Source organism: Numida meleagris, chromosome 7 (genome assembly GCF_002078875.1).
Source record: "Numida meleagris isolate 19003 breed g44 Domestic line chromosome 7, NumMel1.0, whole genome shotgun sequence".
In the NCBI taxonomy this organism is placed as follows: Eukaryota; Metazoa; Chordata; class Aves; order Galliformes; family Numididae; genus Numida; species Numida meleagris.
The window spans coordinates 18790056-18810210 of NC_034415.1; the positions used below are offsets into that span (position 1 = coordinate 18790056).

Genomic DNA, 20155 nt, shown 5'->3' on the forward strand with positions numbered 1-20155 from the left:
TTTTTTTTTTTCCTTAAATCAGAAGAGAAAACTACACACATGCTATGTTTTTCTTTAAAGCCAAACCTAGGACAGTATCTACGCTGTCACCATTAACAGCTTCCAGCTTTGGGAAGAAATCACTAGGAAAAATTCAACAGCTTGTTTTGCATGTGCTACATGAACTTGTTTTTTGATGAGCTGCAAATGCTATTTATTAATATCATTCTGATCATGAATTAGGAGCTTCAACCACTCAGGTTTAACCAGTGTGGACTGAGTGATCTGTGGACCTAGAAATGAGTCAAGACTGCTGAGAACCTCAAAGAAAAATAAGCCTACAATGGGCACAAGACATCTTCTCCAACTATAAGCAGTCCTACTCTCAGGCTTCTTTGAATGTGTACCCACTAGGAAAATATCTGCCCACAATAATTACAGTAAGTAAGGAATTCATAACTAGGTCATGAATTCAAATAAGCTTTCAGTGGTTCAGGAAAGCTGGGACACAAAAACAACTTAAATTGCATTTTTAGTCACACTGCAGAAAGTTAATCATTTAAATTAAAATGTTACTCGTTATTTGCCATGGTTTTAGAAAGTAAAACCACACACTAAAAAGAGAAGAATTGGTTATATTCCTTTTATGCTGTGAGTATACTGCACAATGCAGGTTATCACACTGCTCAGCTATAGCACTTTGGATGCAAGAACTACGGCATGCAAAAGCCACACCTGTGAAGAAAGCATCTGGAACAGAGCTGAGTCATACTACTAAGGATGAAATGCAACAGTGTTCTACTGTAATGTACCAGCAGCGTATACAAAACAGTTTCATTACAAATGATATATGCATCTATGACTTAAGGAGTTCTTACCCGCAACAATTCTTATCTTTCTGGTCATTCACATTCTAAATGAAGTAACTGCTTAAAAGGATTTTGACTAGAGAACAAAGAACCTGTTTTATAAGATATTACAGGATTATATCTTGCTTAGTCTAATGAAACTAAGGTTGAAAGAAAACAGAGCTGCTCTTTGTAAGTTTAGTGGTAGTACCTTGAGATCAGCTATTTAAATAAAAAAAGTATTAACAGAAATGAAACTGAAGTTTCCTAGTCATGCTACAAAACAAGACCGTTTGAGAAAACAGAGGATAAAATACAATTTTCAAGCCAGGAGCTTGAACAGAATTTTGTCTGTGACAGAAAAGGAATGAACTCCACTACCAGATCTTACCGGCCTCCTGAGAGTACGGCCATACCACACCAAATATTCATATTTTACCTCTGGCACATAAAAAATTGCAACTAGATGAGAGCATCCTATGAAAGTCCACCAATATCCAGCTCGGTGGATATTGATTTTTCTAATCATGGAGGGCAGCAAGCGTGAAGATAGCTTCTCCTTGATAAAGCAATCAGGCATGACTAACAAGACTGTTGCTTGGGTAGGACAGCACTTAGAGTGGGAAAAAAACAAGCACACAGAGTTGCTAGACACAAGGGGAGCAACAGTAGCCCTCTACTTTCAGTATTTACACAATAAATGGATCTCAATAAACACCAAGCCACTATGAAGTAGAAAAAAACATCTTAAGACTTAAAGGTTTGGGGAATTAAAACATTTTGAAACACTCAATAAATATAGACAAAGAATAAAAAAGGATGTAGATAAGGGTAAGGACATACAATCTCAGTAAAGGCCAAGGAAAACAACCTTTGGAAACCACTGTTGTTTTTCTCTTAGCTCAGAATGTACGTCAGCCAGTTTGTCTCAAGATATTATTAACACAAAGCATGACTAATTAAAATAAGGTAAATTTGGTTTACACAAGCATGGTGATAGTGGCACCTACTAAGTAGAACTCACTCTTGGCCAAATACATCACCACCTCCTAGGGTGCCAATTTTATTTTTGTACAGATCCTACAGAAAAATTAATCCACAGCCACTGATAGATTATCCAAAATACAACTGGATCAAGTTGGTGACATTCTCTCCTCCAGTATCTAAGCAAAACTATGCAAGGTAGACAGTTTTATGTGCATAGCTCAACCAGTGTCTTTACAACCAAGCCAACTATAGACTACTTCCTTAGATATGCTTTGGCTCATTGGCATTGAAGACACAACCATTTTCAGATCTTTATTTACTCACTGTACTATGTATCAACCTTAGAGATGTCTCCCTACGCCTGGATTTTTGAGCACCTTCTAAAAATACTAGAACTATCACACCTGAGACTCAAAACACTGCTAACCTCATTTCACCAACTATCATAATACACGTTGCTCATTTTCAGCATTGTTTCTAATGTTTGGACTGATAGTCACACTTAAAGTAGAGGGTGAATGCTAAAAGAGGACACACAAATGAAGTCTACTTCCACTCCATAAAAAATAAATGGGAGTAAGCATCCACAAAGTTAAAAGACGAAAGTGATAAAAATAATAGCAGAGACCCAACCCCAGCTACAAAACATGTTACTTCCCTACCAAGAAAACAGGTCATTATTCAAAACCATCTCAAAGCCACAGCACTTCCTCAACACACCACAAATAGGCTTTACATAGTTTTCAATTATACAAGGAATACTGGAATAAAACAATGGAATGCTAATATCCTCATGACATCAGAAAGTCTAAGAATGAACTTCTCTGAAATAACCAAATGGCTTTTGCTGTGTATGGCACTTAAACAACCCTCGGGAGACTATAAAAATATCATTGTCCTCCCAACTTCATGAATGTTAATTCATTTCCATGTATTTTAGTATTTAAAGATAGAGGCAAATACTCAGTCACCTGCTGTCTCCCACATAGCCTTTACTAAAAATAATCAAGTGGTTTTTAAAACATAGCTTTTAATGTTTCAGTATTAAAAGTGTGCTTCTTTCTTGCAAATCCTGGATTAATGCTCTCTCTCACATTCTGAAGTAATTCCACGTGCTATTTTTTGAAATGTATGCTTTGTTATCTCTCCATTAAAAAAATCATACTAGTCCTATAGTTCTGTATTTTGAGCATGAAAATGGGGAAAAAAAGTAGTTTGCTGTACACATGCCTCTAAAGGCATATGTACAGGATACTGTACATATACACAGGATACTGCAAATCCTCAATTTAACACTACTCTTCTTACCTGAAAATGGTTACATGAAATAGTTTCAGTTGCAGAAAGGTGTTTGTTTTGTTTTTTTTTTTAAACAAGTTAGACTATTGTTACAAGATCCTGGATTACAAAATTTCAATTCCATTAACTTTTAAAGTAACATACACATATTTTAGGATTATACACTTAAATTTCACAGATTTTAGCTTCTGCCATTATAACAAAAGATGAGAGAAAATGAAAAAACAACTTTACACTTTTTACTTAAAAACCACATAAGAAATGCAATACAGAACATATTGGGAATTTTTTAAACAAACAATATAGTGTTAACAATATGCATAAACATTAAGCAGTTAAGTTTTCCCCTTATGATACTGCTCCACCAATTGTTTAGTTCCTTGTAGATCTATTGCAGTTGTAGGACTATAACTGAAAATGTACAGAGATCAGCAGTTGAAAAATTATTTGAACAGTATCTCCCAGAAGTTCTATTTCTTTGAGTAACAAAAATGGAATTTTTATGCTCATTAAAAAGCTATTGTAAATTGAATCCCAACTTTCATGTTATTTACTTTCCCACAGAAAAGCATTTTTATATGAAGGTAATACTGCTATTTCTTAAGCTACCTAACAAAGCAGGTAACTACTGAGTTTACACAGTCAAAAGGCTAACAGCAAATCCTATATATTTTCTTCTTACGAAGAAAAACATTCTTTGAAACTGTTGCTAAAGCACTCTACTAAGATTTTAAACTCAAGCAACAAGAACAAATCTGCAAAGCATTTCTTCCACCAAAATGAAGGGAACCAGCCCTATTACTATATTATAAAACTAGACTATTACAGAGGGCTTTCCTTTTCCCTATGCACTTTTTAACTATAAAGATAAGTAAATCATATTCAGAAAAGACTCAATGCAAGCATGTAGAAGTTTATGGGCAACCCCTATCCTATTTTATGCCTTGAGTAGACTTCTCTTTAGATAGGACCTGGGATTCTCCTTCACTGAAGTAAAATCTGCATTGTTTTCCAAGTCTGAACTTGAGATCAGCATGATCTTTAAATATCTGCTCTACAGTACACTTCTACAGTGTTCTTTATTCATCTTTCCACACAAAAACCTACTCTATAGATTCAAACTGTCACATCAGCACCACCCACCTTTGGGCTAAGCCTCATTTGCAGAGTGTGGTCCTTAACACTGTCTGTTGAAAATTGCTAAGTCAGTGTCCACAGAATCTTTCAGGTTGGAAGGGACCTCTGAGGATCACCCAAATCTCCTCAAGCATGGTCAGCTAGAACAGGCAGTCCAGGACTGCATTCAGTTAGGCTTTGAGAATCTCCAGGGACGGAGGCTCCATAGTCTCTCCAATCTCTGTGACCACACTCACAGTGTAAAAACGTACTAACAAAAAAACCCAATAAACAATATTTCCTTGTGCTCAAGTGGAGTTTAACGTGTATTAAGTTGCCTCCATGCCTCCTGTCCAAACACTGGGTGTCACTGAGAAGAGTCTGGCTCCCTTCTCCTCATTCCCTCCTTCCAGATACTTGCACACATTGATAACATCCCTCTGAGCTTTCTGTATTCCAGACTGAAGAGTTCCAGTTCTCTCAGTCTCTCATAGACTTGTTCCATCAAGCCACTGTCTTCCTTCTACTTGGGAGACTACAACCGGACACAGCATGCCAAATGCAGCCCCAGTAGTGAGGAGTAGGAAAGAAGGATTATCTCCCTCACTCTGCTTGCAAAGCTTCCCAGTGCAACTCAGGATACCATCAGCCTGTTTTGCAGCAAGGATGCATGGCCAGTCTGCTGTCTGCCAGGACCTCAAAGCCCTTTCTCAACAAAATTGCTTTGCAGACAGTGAGCCCCAAGGCCATACTGGTGCCTAGGTAATTCTTCAGGGAGCAAGATTTTTAACTCATTAGACTCTTCCTCTGTACAGTTCTTTGGACCAAAGCCCCTCTTAAGACCAGCACAATCAACATGGTGTTATCAGCCACTCCTCACCATTCAGTATGACGTGCAAACTTACTGAAGGTGCATTCCATGCCATCATCCAGGTCTTTAGCAAAGATGTTGAATTGTACTGGCCACAGTATTCAGCCTTTGTGCACTCCACTAGTGACTTACCTCCAAGTGGACTTTGTGATACTGATAACAAACCCACTGTGCCCACTCATTCTGTCTCTTTTTAATTCATCTCACTATCCACTTATCTATCCTGTACTTCGCCAATTTGCCTACTAAAGTCAAGGTAAAGAACACAGACTGTTTTCCCACTGTCCATCAAGCTAATCACCTCACTGTAGACTGAAATCAAGTTGGTCAAGGATGATTTCCCTTTTCTAAATCTTTCTTCAATCACCTTACTATCTTCCATGTGCTCAGAAATGCTTTCTGGGAAGATACTCTTCCTCATCTTCCCAGGGACTGCATTAAGGCTGACAGTCTTGTGTCTTCTCTTGTTTTTCTTGAAGATAGGAGTGATACTTGCTTCTTACCAGTCTACAGAAGCCTTTCTTAAAGCAAAACTAAGAGGCCTTGCAATGGCACTAGCTAGATTCACTTCTGCAGGTGTCATGGACTTCTGTATATCTGGCTGAAATGCACCTCTATCTTGGTTCACTACCACTGAGACTACCTCTTCCTTGTTTCAGGATTCCCTTCTAGTTTCAGGGGGTGGGACTCCTGGTAAAGACTGTTTTACTGGTAAAGATTGAGGTAAAGAAGGCACTGAGTACCTCAACCTTCTCCATTTGTCACCCAGTTTCCCTGTCCCATTTGACAGCAGGCCCACACTTGCTGTATATGTACTTGTAGAATCCTTTCTTGCTGTTCTGCCTGAAGCATGAGGAACTACACAACAAATGGCTACTTTCTCCTCAAGCTACATGCCCTTTCCTAGACTTGCAATGTAGTTCTCTCACATTCTGAGGCAACAAAGAAGATGCTTTCATTTCACTGGGGGGCAATTTAGGAGTCCAAGCCAATTCTTCCAGTTTACGCTTTGTGCAATGGAAAGCAACATGCCAAACAGTATCTTTACTGCTTTGTAATTTAAAATATTCACATGTGTACATTTCCACTACTATGTCCAATTTCTGTATAAACTGTTAACATTATAGATAGAGTAGGGATATAAGAAATAAAGCACTTGGTGGCTCAAGTACTTTATCAGGAATATGCATTGGCTTTGTAAGAACTGACTACACTTTATATTAAGCAAAATACTGAATAAGCTTTTCTGATTAGGAAGACCTAAAATAAAATGAGTGGTTTTCCCTGTAAATTATACTGCAGAAGTCATCTGCATGACTTGTACTTAACTCTTTTCTTCTCATGCAGCATTACAGTATTTCCCCCCACCCAACCCACAAACAAAAAAAACAACAAATATTCCACTAGTTGTTATACATTGCACTTTTAAAGCACAGACTTGCCAGTCTTCTGCATTTCCAGTGTCCTGCTTAAACAGCTGACATAGTCTTTATTTTATGAAACTGGAAGATTTCGCCTAAGTACTTCTTTTGATGCTGGAGAAATGTTATCTGGGAAAATTACTTCAAACTCTATAATTAAGTCTCCACGTTGGTCAGGATTTTTAGGAAATGGCAAACCGTATCCTATAATTCTTCTTCTCATCCCAGGCTTTACAACTTCATTTACTGTCATGGGTATGGTTCTTCCTTCTATTGTCGGCACATTGATAGCGCTGCCACACAATGCCTAGAGAAAGATTGTATCATAAAAAAATGGAATGGTCAGAACTTTGTACCTACAATTGAATTATATTTAGAGAAGACTAGCATTGTAAACAAAATACTTCCACTGCGAAGTGCAGAGATGTAATATTCTTAGGGAAGTAACACTATTTGAATTTTGACAAGGCTTACTAATCTTAGGCAATAGCCACTGAAGAGTAAGCGAGCTTATATATCCTTCTATAACTTTATCAAATAGTATGGTAATTGACCACAGGGCAAACACACTTCTCACAACTCTCTAATAGCAAATCTCCAGATACTTTTCTATTTCAACTGGTAATTTAGAATCCTGTTCAATTTTTTTGTTCACATTCCACAGGGATTTACTCTAATACTTCATCAACTTACGTTGTGTTATTTGATGCAACATGTCTTTAAGTAGAGACAATCAAATTTGACAGTTAACTTAGGAGAGCTTTTGTGATGGTCAAAGAAAAACAAACACTACTTTGGGGTATCAAAATTAAAACATCACCAGGAAGATCAGATTTTCTCCTGCTTTAGTAATGAAAACAAAGCATTGGGTAAGATCTCTGATAAAGATTCCTCCAGCTTCACTTGATCCTGCACACTTGGTCTATACTGATAAAATATTCACTATTATATAACAATGCAATAAATCTACATAGACTTTTATCCATGAAGGAACTGCATTACCCACATCATTAAATAGTTTTCTCTCCCTCCTTTACCCTATTTTAAGGGTCTCACTCACTTCAGATGTATTTTTAGATAGGAATCCTTTAAGAAGGGAGCTCATATTATGTACAAAGAGCTCAAAATGCAAGTAAAAACTTGTTCCTTCACCTAATACTAATTAAGAGAAAACATAAAACACACACAGCCACGTTAATTTTTAAATTACAACTATTGCACAGCTTCAGATTCTGACAAACTCTCCTTGGTTGTCTGATTCTTTCCATTTGAAAGCCAGTGTGTTTTGTTCTTGGAACAGAATTAAAAAAAAGCTATAGCATTTTTGTTGTTATATATAGTTCCTTTAACACCTGTTCTCAATAATTTATCATCATGAAATCAATCTCTACCTACTTCGAAATCACACTGAAATAACTTATGACATAAAAAGGCAGGCTTAGAATTTGTTGGCACTGAAAATATTTAAGAAATGTCTACTTTGTTCTATTGAAGCAGCAATCACATCACACAAGAAATAAGTGTACTGTATGGAATGCATTTATTGATTTAGCCTAATATGTGTTTATCAAGAAAGGTAAAGTACAAAGATTTAAGCCATATCAACTTTTACTTTCACTCTTCCACCCTCATTCTCCTCCACCTCCTCTATGGTAAACAGCTTGATATAGTTCTCCATTTATATCAAAACAGCTAGTGTTTCCACTATAAATAACTACATTCCGTAGCCACATTCTTAGGAGAGAAATGCTTTCCTTAAAACTGAAGAAAACACTCTACTGCTGTCATTTAGTTTTTGCTGTATAGCTATTGTACCACATTATAAAAGGTTTGAACACTGTGTTACACTAAAAGAGAAACTTACCTCCCTTAAGCTGATCTTAACAGGATAGACAATATTTGATCCATCTCTCTTGAAATGAGAGTGAGGTTTATCTTTTATGATAAAAACAATGTCAGCTGGAATTGTGTTGGGTGTTTCATCACCTTCTTTTGGAAAAGTGATTTTGGTGCCTTCTTTCCATCCTCTTTTTATCTCAATAGTGAGAATTTTGTCTTCTGTTCGGACACTTCTACCATCTGGGTTCAGCCTCTTACGTGAAATCCTCATTCGTTTTGTGCAGCCATGATATATCTCTTCCAATGACACCTTAAGCTCATGAATTACAGGGGGATCTTGTTTACGACGTAACTGGCTACCCACTGTATTCCTTTCCCTTGGAAAACCATTCATACTGAAACTAGTGAAGGATCCAAATGGATCACCATCCACCTCCATGTCTTCAGTGTCTCTGCCACCAGGCATCCTCCTTCCAAAGAAGATCTCAAAAGGATTTGTGCCACCAAAGAAAGCTGCAAATGTAGCATGCGGGTCACCATGGAAGGAATACCGGAAGGTACCACCCTGTCCATCAGGTCCTCCAGCTCCTCCTTTCAGACCTAAAGAAGACAAATAAGAAAAATGTTAAACAGGAAAGCTTATACTAATATTCAATTTATCAGAAAGTGTAATGATAGATATCAGAACTGACAAGTTGAAAAGGTCTTTGGAGTAGAGTAGGACTCCTCCTCCATGAGGAGTCACCAAACCACTCAATATCAACTATTAATTCAAACAATATTTCTCTCATTCTCTGTTGTTCAACTCTAATCCGTTGTTGATTAGCTTTACTTCTGTTTTTTTTGTTGTTTTGTTTTTTTTGCAATTCATTTTGAGGATAAAGGAATAGGACAACACTCAAGCAGCCCTATTTGGATACAGAAGTCTTCTATAAACTGTCACTGTCTCTGTACAAAAAACAAAACAAAAACAACCCACAGTGTTCTCAAATAATTCTGCTCTACCTCTGTCTTCCCTAGGAAGACATCTACATTTAAAGTCTTCCTGGTAAAGACTTCCCTCATGATTGTCACCGACTGGTCCTTTGTACTTCCTGACTGGGTTTGCGATACGTTTTAAGTGCCTTTCTCAATAGATGAACTCCACATGTTTCCTCCTACTAATTTTTTGCATTAATGCGCTGACAGTTTCAGAATACTATCTCAAACTTCTACAAAAATAAATTGAAAGTTTTTGTAGGACACTTAGTTTGAAACTCAGTGTTCAATTTTTTTTTTTCATGTTTTGTTTGAAACAGTTTGGTTTTTTTGCTGTTTTGCTTAGAACTTCTATGCATAAGCCTAATACTGGTTACCAGCAGTAACTAAGAAAGTCATCAGAATAAGGATATTTTCCCCCTTCTCAATACCATACCATATTAAAAGTACTTTACAATGTTCAGTACTATTCATGTGGCACAGAACTGTTAACAGCAAACAATCAGATCAGTGGATCTAATCTGTGGTAATAGAATGACACCTCCTGGAATAGCTGGTCAGAAGTTTTTAAATTGAAGGTACATCAAGGTTCTTCACTGTAAAAAAACACTGATGTTTCCTGGCTTCCTATACCCCACCTCCTCACCTTTTCCACAGAACTACTAATTATACTCATTGAAGCAATGGAAAAGCTTAGAGAACAACTGAGTCATCAAAAGGTATTTCCAGAGTCACCATTGCTACCTTTAACATTACACCCAAAATAAACAAATTTATGTTTTGAACCTCTAGATTCAAGTATGCATGATAGGAGACTAGAGGCTACGTGCTTTATGTTTTACTTCAAGGTGCCTGGGAAAAGTGACAAAAAAATGCATCTTTGTGAGAGCCATTTGAGATGAGCTACTGTACAGGAATAAAAAAATTTCAAGGAAACACAAGGTAAATAGTTTTATAGTCATACACAGGAAAGAGGTGTGGGAAACGGGAAGAAATGCAAGAAGGTAGAATACCAAGAGGCAACAAAGGCCTCTGGTATCTAAAACGTTCCAATGTTTCAGAAACAGCACTAAAGCCTTTCGACACCTGCAGTGGAACAAAACAAAAACACTGCACCATCTGCAGGAGCTAAGGGCCTTCTACATGAATTTATAACAATTTTTTAATTTAACAAATGCATTAAGTCCTACAGATGACAGAGGACCAAATTTCATATAAGAACCTGCAGCTTCCCACACAAAATACTGCTAGGTGTTCTTTCTCTCTCTTAAAAAAAAAAGGGATAGAGGGTTGAATGAATGGCAATGAATGAGTGGACATCCTTATTAAAACAGAAATAATGATTTCATCTGGAATTTCTGATACCATACATTTAAGGGGAGGGTTGTTAACGTCCTCCTCTGTTATTCAATCATAAGACTGAGGCAAAGTCATGCTGGTCAAAAATAAATTAAAAAAATCCTCTCTAGATAACCATTTTAGGATAAATATGACATTTCTGAGGCCTCATTCTCTTGGCATGTTATCACTGTTTACAATTAAAGCTAAAAAATTGTTCTGGTATTTCATGACATCAGCCAAATTCTTTCCTCCCTAGGCAAGAAGCCAAGGACAACTACAGACTGGACACCTGGGCTTCTGCTCAGGACTGCCATACCGAGATCAAGCAGAGTGCCCTTTAACAAAATCTTAAAACAGAATTCATGTCTCTGACTGCATCTCAAAAAGTGCTATAGTAAGGGAAGGCGGCAGTAAGATGAGATCCTAGAAAGCTATTTATGGGTCATACAAACTTTTTCAGTCCAATGACTTTCTGCCTGCAAAGAAAGCATTTGGGACTTACAAAAACATTAACAGAAGAAATTAAAACTAGATCATCATTAAAACTGTGCAATACATTTTACATTAGAAGTGTAATAAAATTGAGACATATCGAAGTGGTACAGATATATTGCCTAGAACTCAACATATGCTTCTATGCATCATCTGTGTTTGTTTCTTCCAACATAATGAAAGTATCCCCTTACAAACCATAACAAAGATATACATACCTTCTTCCCCAAACTGATCATAAATGTCTCTCTTTTTGGGATCACTCAGCACTTCATAAGCTTCTGCAATCTCCTTGAATTTTTCCTCTGCATGGGCAGACTTGTTCTTATCTGGATGCCATTTAAGGGCTTGCTTTCTGTAAGCCTTTTTGATATCTTCTTCAGAAGCCCCTTTTTCAATTCCCAGAATAGAATAATAATCCTTCCCCATCCTCAGTGTTACAGGAATTCAGATTTTCCTTGTTATAAAGAAACCAGTATCCAGTGTCTCAGCAATGCAGAGAAGCTAGAGAAGGAAAAATAACAATCAAATTTGGAAATTAAATATACAAAAAAAAAAATCAAACTCTGATACGTTAAAGAAGCACTAGATAGCCTATCCGTATTTCATTCCTTCCACTATTGCTCACTTATAAATAATTATACACATAGGACAAGACACAGCCCTCTTTAGAGTCCTCCCATCTAAACTACGTGTCTCCGGCACTTTCTAGAACGACAAATACTACAGGGCGTCACTTCCCAGACTGCCCCTGCTGAACAGTCCGCACAGTTCATTTGCTCTCAAGCACGCACACACACAGAAACTGTTGAACTATTTCCTCCCTCCTCCAGCAACGAGAAAGTTTAAACGATTAACAGTGCAGTGCCTTTCACCAGCAGGGATGAACCCAACCAGGTCTAAAAGACATAACCACTTGTCAGTGGTTATTCAGTAACTCACATGAAATAGTAACAGCATTTTACTTCACTGTTTCTGTAGACAGCTGTACGTACAACTGCCTTCTGAACATATAATCAACATGGATTTGTACACTTTCCAGCAAGGACTGCGAAGTATTTAACATCTAAGCTAACTACAAAGCTTCAGAAAGACTAACTGCATTTCTGTGAAAATAAAATTAACCCACTCTCAACTGCAGTTGACTGCAGCTAAGTACCACTAAGCAGTAAATCAAACATGAAAGAAACCTTAAAAAAAAAAAAACTAGAAGCAGATCAAATGTGTGAGTATTTTTTCTTCCCCCCTCATTGGCAATAGCAAGCCAATGCGAGTATCGCAATATGTCCAGCTAATATTAGTACTGTCAAATGAAAGCTAACAGAAAAATACCTGATTCCTGCACATCTCTTTTACAACATGTTGTTCAAATTCTAATTTTTAAGGTTTCCTAATGCTCTGCAGAGGGAATGGTAGTTTCAGACTGTCTGATTTCTTTCAGTTGTTATGAAATTATCCTTGTTTGTCAGGATGGTAACAAACTTTAAGACTCACTACTGTAGGTTGAAAAATACTCCTTCCTGGAGAAAAATAGTATTACAATACGCCAATTTTAGTCATATCTGGAACTTACTCATAAGAAAGCATCTCTTAGACTCAAACTACCTTCCCTATAGCTCTGCTATAGGGTATGTATCAACTAAAGGACCCTCAAACTCAAGAAGAGAATGCTAAACTTTAGATTAACTGGTTTTGTCCCATTAAAGAAAACAGCTTCTCACACTGTTTTCCAGAATCTGCTCTAACTTAAAAGGAGGCCAAACAGAGAAGATTGAGAATTTCTTCTACAACAGAGAGTACTATAAGAGATACCTCACCCCCACTATGTCATCACCCTATTCCCCACATTGTATCCGTTCTTTCTTACTGTGCTAGATTTGGCCAGACTCCTTCAATGTACATGGGATTTGCTTAGGCATGAATTTTGCACACCTGTAATTAATATTTCAAATCCAACAGAAGTCAAAGGGCATTGAGAAATCTGATCTGTTTGTCACCAAATCTCTAAGGACTGATTAAAGTCTTTGCAACGCTGGAAGCCACAAGGTTACAGAATCAATTCTCTACGCAGCTGAAGGAATAATTTATTGTTGAGCTCTACGTGGAATAAAGCTAGTCTTCTACTAATTACCCTTTTCACCCTATCTTTCTTTAAAAAAAAACACACTGATTTTGTTTATTTACTATTCCACATAACCTCTTGTAGATCCATGCCTTAAGTTGAGGATTTTTGTGCTATCAAATCCTTAAGGCAAGAGGGGTATAACAGGTTGAATTAAAACAACACCGAAACCAATTTCATTCAAAACATACTACTGCTCCCTAAGAAGGTACTTCATTTACGTACATTTCAGCGGGCAGCTTTAACTTTATTATGCTCAAGAAATAGCTGCAAATGTGACAACTCACCATCTAAACCCAGTAGTGACGGTCACTCTGAAGAACAATAGCAAACTTCATCACTACTGATAAAACAAGATTCAGCACAGCCTTAAGTCCTCTTGCAGAACTAGCAGTACAAGGAGTCACTATGCTCAGCCATGCTCCCATTGCATGGTTTGAGCAACCACAGTGAAATCACACCTTACAACACTTGCAGTGCACTGAGAAGGACCACACGTTTTTTGTGCGACCATGGTAACGTATCATAGAATTGTCAGAACAGCAGTAACTCAGACTAGTCTCAGGTTTATCTTCCATTAAGTTTTTCCTAACCTCTGGTCAATGGAAGTAGCAGAGTGTGTATACACTAGATTTAAAAGCAAAGTATAAAGACTTTCTCCCCTGCTGACAATATTTCATTAAATATTATCTTTTATTTTAATTATCAAAAGAATATCTAAGGAGTTGCAATAAGCACGGCTTACACTGCCCCTTGCCATTTTTGTAGGACATAGCAATCAATTTCCCATGTTTCATTAAAAGATACAATAGTCAGCATTTCTCCTTAAATCAAAAGCTTCTTCCACTCAGGCATCAGAACTTAAGAAGTCACACCGAGACATTTTGCTGACAATCACAGTGAGTAACAGTTCAGGCATCCTTTTTCCCCCTACAGAAAGGAACACGCTCCCCTGGCACTAGTGCCAAGTTATACCCTAATTAGGTAAGTTATTCTCTAAAAATGATAAGATTGAAGATTCTGAGTGAGATACACAGCAATGACTACTGCTACTTCTACTGCCTACTTGATGGGACAAGTGGAACACGAGGTTCCGTAAGCTACACTCCTTTCTCTCCTTACTTTCTATGTTTTTATCATAGAGATCTTCTGTTATTTAACCTACATTCCCTTCAGCATTATTAACAATAAAATCCTTCGTGGACTGTCCATAACAAGAACTTCTGGCACTGCAGCTCCTTCAAATAAACACAGGTGAACAGGAAAGAGAACCGTTATTGAAAAACCTCCTACATTTGTTTTTAATGCTATAATCTTACCTGCTATGTCACCATAAACACAGAATTACGATTATTTTTAAAACATTAACTGTGTAAAGATTCTGCTTCCCATATGTTGAGTTAGTTATGATTCGGGTTTTTTAATGCCTGAAGGAATATCCTGTACACAGATAAAGAAGTGATCACCTAGGGTGGGACAGATTAATTCATTTATGGGATCATTTAGTTCTTTACAAGTTTCTGCCTTTCTAGTTCAAAATCTCTGAGGACCAACTCTGGGCATTTTGTCAGCAAGTGCTTCCCAGAGTCCTTGCAATAGAGTAACACCTTTCTTCTGAGGTTAGCATTTGGGTTGGAATACCAGGAGGTACCTACCCTGCTTGCATACCTCCTGCTCATGCCCACAATTCTAGGTGCAGCACACTGGGATGCCAGCTCACCTTCTAGTTGGACTTGTACATGAATTTTGCCTAAGGAGCACTACCACCACACAACCTGATAGAACTCACGTCACATACAAGGAGCTGAGGCCAGCCTTGGCTACAAGCCAGCAGTACCGCATCCTGCAACTCACTGATGCCTCCAGAAGCACGCCACTAAACTAGGTAGCTATAGAAATCAGTAAAATAATCATCTAACGCTTTGATTCAGAATGCTCATGAACAAGCTCTAAGCAAATTCTCAAACATACATCTCCAGTAATAAACTTGTCTATGACACCACCTCACACGCGCCATACAATTTGCCAGTTAGCTACCATTCTCCCTCATTCTACCGTATCAACGTTTCTGAATGATATACTGCATAAAGAATCAATTAACCATCAGCTTTTTGTTTACACAGTCAGATGCAATAGCTGTATTCAATCACTGTCATATCAAATAGCATTTAAGAAAATATTGCTTAGTCAATTCTGGAAAACCGTTTTCTGCCAAACTATGCTCAATGATCACAATACTACAAGAAATATCAACATTAACTGCAAAGTTTAGACTCCAGTAGAATTTCCTCTTCCTTCCAAATGCCTCATTCCATCGTGGGGAAGGACTAAAAAAAAATTGAATATTTCAAACGCCTGTGCAGCATGTGAAATTTCAAATATTGAAGAAATACCTCAAACAGCTTATGTGATGAATCCCAACTGTTATAAAGTATTAGCCTGTATGTACTTTACATTCATATACTTTCAGACAGCACATCATTTGGTAGACATGAATGAAAATAAGTTCTGAAACAATGCTCAGCATGAAAAAGAAAACTGCTGCTTCAGAAGTATGTTAAGCATTCATATATACATAGGTTCTTCAGACATCCTCTACACAAATAGTCCTATTAGCTTTTACTCTAAAGCATGTATACAGACTAGGTATTAGCAACGCTTGACTATATGATTCCATTAACATCAAATGAAGTCAGCTTCTGATGCTGCGTATATCACACTGACGTACATTAGACTGGGACTTCAAATTCCAGGTTAACCATAAATTAGTACCAGGTAAAAGGTTAGTTTAAGGAAAAGCTTCTAAGCAGAACTGTACCATTCCTTGAAATATCTGAAGTTGAATAAAAATGCTCATATCTCTTTCCAATTAAGGCTTTTAAAAAAAATTAAAAAATAAATTCCTCACATCTTAAAACCTCAGACAAAACTGCAAGACAGGACTAGATCACAGAACAAGTTGACGAGCAAACAAAACCACAAAGGCAAATTCCAGACAGATCACAACTATAAATATACATGCACACATAAATGTCAAAGCAGAGGAGCCAAATCTCTACCCAGAAAAAACTCGTTCACAATTAAGTAGTATAGTATTTGCAAACCCATGAGAATGAATGCAATAAATTAACATCTGCCTAAAAGGGGTTTGAAGAAAGCAAATCTGTATATAATAGTAAGTTTTCTGTAAGACCATCCATCATCTTCCTAACATTCTGGCAATGACTTTTCTCCTCACCACCTTTAACAGCATGTAGCCATTCTCTGAGCTATGTTTATGCTTTGGGACTGTGAATGCGGTTTGTATGTCTAAGATCTTATGCACAAATGCACTAAGCAGTGTTTCACCACAGAAGCGTGCAGTAGTTGGTCTCATCTACAGAAATAAACTTCAGTGTCCGCAACAGAAGAAACAGTAGATGCATGTAACGAAACGTGACAAGTGACACTTCCAGAGTGTAAACAGTTCTTTCTAACCAAAGGCGCAGGCTTCATTTAGTCATTAACATCATATCCAAGTAACTGCCCAGAAATTTCCTGGAGTGAATCACAGAATGTCCTGGGACCTTAAAGATGGTCTAGTTCCAACACCCTGCCATGGGCTGGTTACCACCCACTGAACGGATCAGGCTGCTCAGACCCCACCCAAACTGGCCTTGAATGCCTCCAGGGATGGAGCACCCACAGCTCTCCGAGCAACCTGGGCAAAATTTAATAATTTTACTTCTGTTCACTGCAGAAATATGCTTCTAGTGTGATTTAAGTAGAAAGCTCACTGTAGATAAGGATACTGGGGTTTGATTTTACATCTAAGTAGTTACAAAAGAAAGCGAAACACCACACAGAAAATTTAAACTATTCACAGAATGACAAAGTTGCCATAGATTGTAATATTAACTTCATTAAACAGCATGCTTAAATAATGGCACACTCATTTTATATTTTCGTACGGCATACACGGTGCCTTCAAAATATTCTGTTCATAAAAAATCCAAATTGAAATGCACCATGAAGTATTAGCTATAATTTCTTTCATGTACTAAATAGGTCATAATTTCTTTCCTGAGACACACGCAACAATACTATTTAAAGCAATTCACTGACAGTTGAATCTTATATCAACAACACTTACTGAATTTTTATTTCCTCACAAATTAAAGAAGAATAGGCATAAGGGGATAAGGTGTAGTCATAATTTACAGACTTAAGTAATTCACGTTACAGATATACCTAAGTTGCTGTTGCATAGTACTTGATAGGGAAAATCTCTAGTATACTTTCTATATTTAAAAGTTGACACTACTGTCTGCGAATATCTGATTATTTTTGGTTCAAGAAGATATGTTAAATTAAATTTTAAGATATCAAAAGTTCTAAGACAATTCAATTTGTTATGTTTGAGTTACGGAAGTCCCAGCTTCAACAGAAGTTATTTGTATACCTGTAGTATCTGCTTCAAAAATACCTACACTACTTATAAATTACTTACTAAATACTTACAATATTATCCTGCCAATAGACCAAAGGATGTTTTTAAGGCCTTTTGTGGGAAATGTTTCTTTCAATATACATTTTAGAGTCAGTATGAATTTACAGCTAAAGTTGAAATGTTAAAATTCAGAATATATACTGCTATCATCCAGAGATATGCACTCTTAAAATTTCACAATGAATTTTTAAGCTTATGATTCATGCATCCTTCAATTTTATTTGGAAAAAAAAAACACACAAGAAAACAGGCACTGTCAGCAAGGAATTAAAGAACAAACGAAAAAAAAAAACACCTCCCAGATTTATTTTTCTTCTTAGTTTGTAACAACATATCAAAACCCACAGTGAACAGTGAACAGTTATTCTATATGAAGTTCTAGAATTGGGTTCTCTTCTCCAGAAAATGATCATTCTCACTCTTTAAATTATGACCTACATGAAAATACATGGGAAAGCAGAAGGGGAGCTGACCTAAGTCTCAGGTAGATTTTACACCAAACATGGTTGCAACGATTACCAAAAACGTGAGCAGGCTGCTAGTTATACACATACTGATTCTTCGCAACATAGCCAACTTATAGGTCATTAACAAAGAATTGCTTTCTCATGCCTGATTCTTGTCTTCTAAGTCACAATCTCTACTATAGTTGAAGACCAAAAATACACTTGGAAGAATTTTCCAAGTTTCACCTCCCACTGCTGTGAAGGAAGGGTCAACATCTTAAAGCAGGCAAAGTTCATAGAACTCAGTTATGATGCACTGTTTCGGTTGGAACTCAACCAACTCAGCTTATGTCACAATGGCATGATTAACTGCTTCAGCCAAGCGCTCTTGGAAAAAAACAGAAGGAGAATCTCAACTACAGTTGCAGAAAACATGAAGTATTTTCATCCACAGATAAAGGATTTCCTAAGTTCTTTTCAGCTCCTTAGAGACAATATTCATTTCAACTTCCACCCACACAGAAGCTTCTGAACAAGGCCTCTTCTTCAAAAACAAGTTGATAGATCAAGAACTAAAATAGCCAGCGATAAAAAACACTTAACAGATTCCTTCACGTTACTAACAACATGTTTACCATACACACAAGCTTCAGTGGGTTATGAAGTCTGTCATGCTTTTGTAAATATCTACACAGAAGAATGCTCTGTGTTGGTAAGGAAAAAGATTTTCTTCGTCTCCTTACTGTTGTTAACAAGAAAAAAAGAAGTAAGGAAGCTGAATTTCCATTTCACTCAAGAAAAATGTTATATTTTGACAAGTCCCACACAATTTACTACTAAGTTTATCAATTAAAGATAAAGAAAGCAGAAAAATCTAGTAGTCAAAGATATGAAAATGCTTTCACATAAGAAACAACTGAGAAGGCTTGACTTCTTTGGTCTTTAAAAAAAAAAAACAAGATGACGAAACGAAATCAGAGAGGCCTATGGGATCTACAGAATGACAGAGAACACAGGAAGGTGAATGAACTGAGCTGTTCTTTATCTACTCCAACCTAAGCCAGAGCCACTAAGCGAAACCAGTAGAAGCCAGTTTCAAAAACAAAATTAAGAAATCCTGTAAGCAGTAGAACTCCCTGCCAAAGGACAGTGTAAACTCAGAAATAGTTTCAGGGGGACGCTACAGAGAAAAACAGAAAACACCACAACCATAGAAGAGATCTAGCCCAAGTTTCTCAACAGAGAAGCCGACCAGGAGTTCTTGACAACAGGAAGGCGGAAAAGAAAAGTTATCAGGTGTTTACTTTACCTCCACTTCGCCTAAAGCAACTACTTAAGACCACTTCTGAATGCAAGTCACTGGAATAAACAGATCGTTTAATGGACAAGCAGTTCTGCATTCTCATGACAAACAAACTCATTAGATTCATGAAAATCTCAATGCAATGTAATTCAGTGACTTCCATGCAATAAATAAGACTTTCCAGTTCAGAAGCTTCTGTTGCAAGCATTGCCACTTTGCAATCTACCTCAGTGGCACACAATTCCTGTCAAAACATACAAGTTCAGCCAGGCACTAAAATTCTGCTCCAACTAATGTATTCTTTTCTACTAATATGTTTGGATACTCTATATCATAAGAAAGCATGCTAGAATAACTATAGCATAGTTTTGTATGAACAGTAAAGTCATATCTATTAATATTCATTTGTATTTCCTCAAAAGTACATACACTAGCAACACATTGTTTAAAACTGACCGGAAACTAATAAACCAGAACACGACCAGCAACCGTGCTGCTTCCCCTTTCTCTCCCACCACCTTTCTATCAGTTCCTACAAAACAAAGCATCGATTGCCTACAGGCTTTCAGTCAGCTCACATAAACATACGCAAAACCTTTAAAAGATAGGAAAATGAGAGTAGAA

The 20155-nt window shown here is 37.1% G+C and overlaps 1 protein-coding gene across 4 annotated transcripts in view; it reads right to left on the reverse strand.

Annotated features, from left to right (window-relative positions):
• DNAJB4 (DnaJ heat shock protein family (Hsp40) member B4) overlaps window positions 1–20155 on the reverse strand; it is a 28657-nt gene continuing 8502 nt past the window's right edge. For 2 of the 4 annotated variants that reach the window (XM_021404224.1, XM_021404225.1), the window contains exons 2-4: window positions 11390–11675; window positions 8386–8960; window positions 1–6828 (exon numbers count right to left, since the gene is read on the reverse strand). In XM_021404224.1, the coding sequence (XP_021259899.1) occupies window positions 6595–6828; window positions 8386–8960; window positions 11390–11600 (1020 nt within the window). In that variant the 5' untranslated portion in view covers window positions 11601–11675 and the 3' untranslated portion in view covers window positions 1–6594. Of the gene's footprint in view, window positions 6829–8385; window positions 8961–11389; window positions 11676–18255; window positions 18336–18474; window positions 18500–20155 lie in introns of those variants that run through there. The other 2 variants (XM_021404228.1, XM_021404226.1) reach the window with 2 other exon arrangements.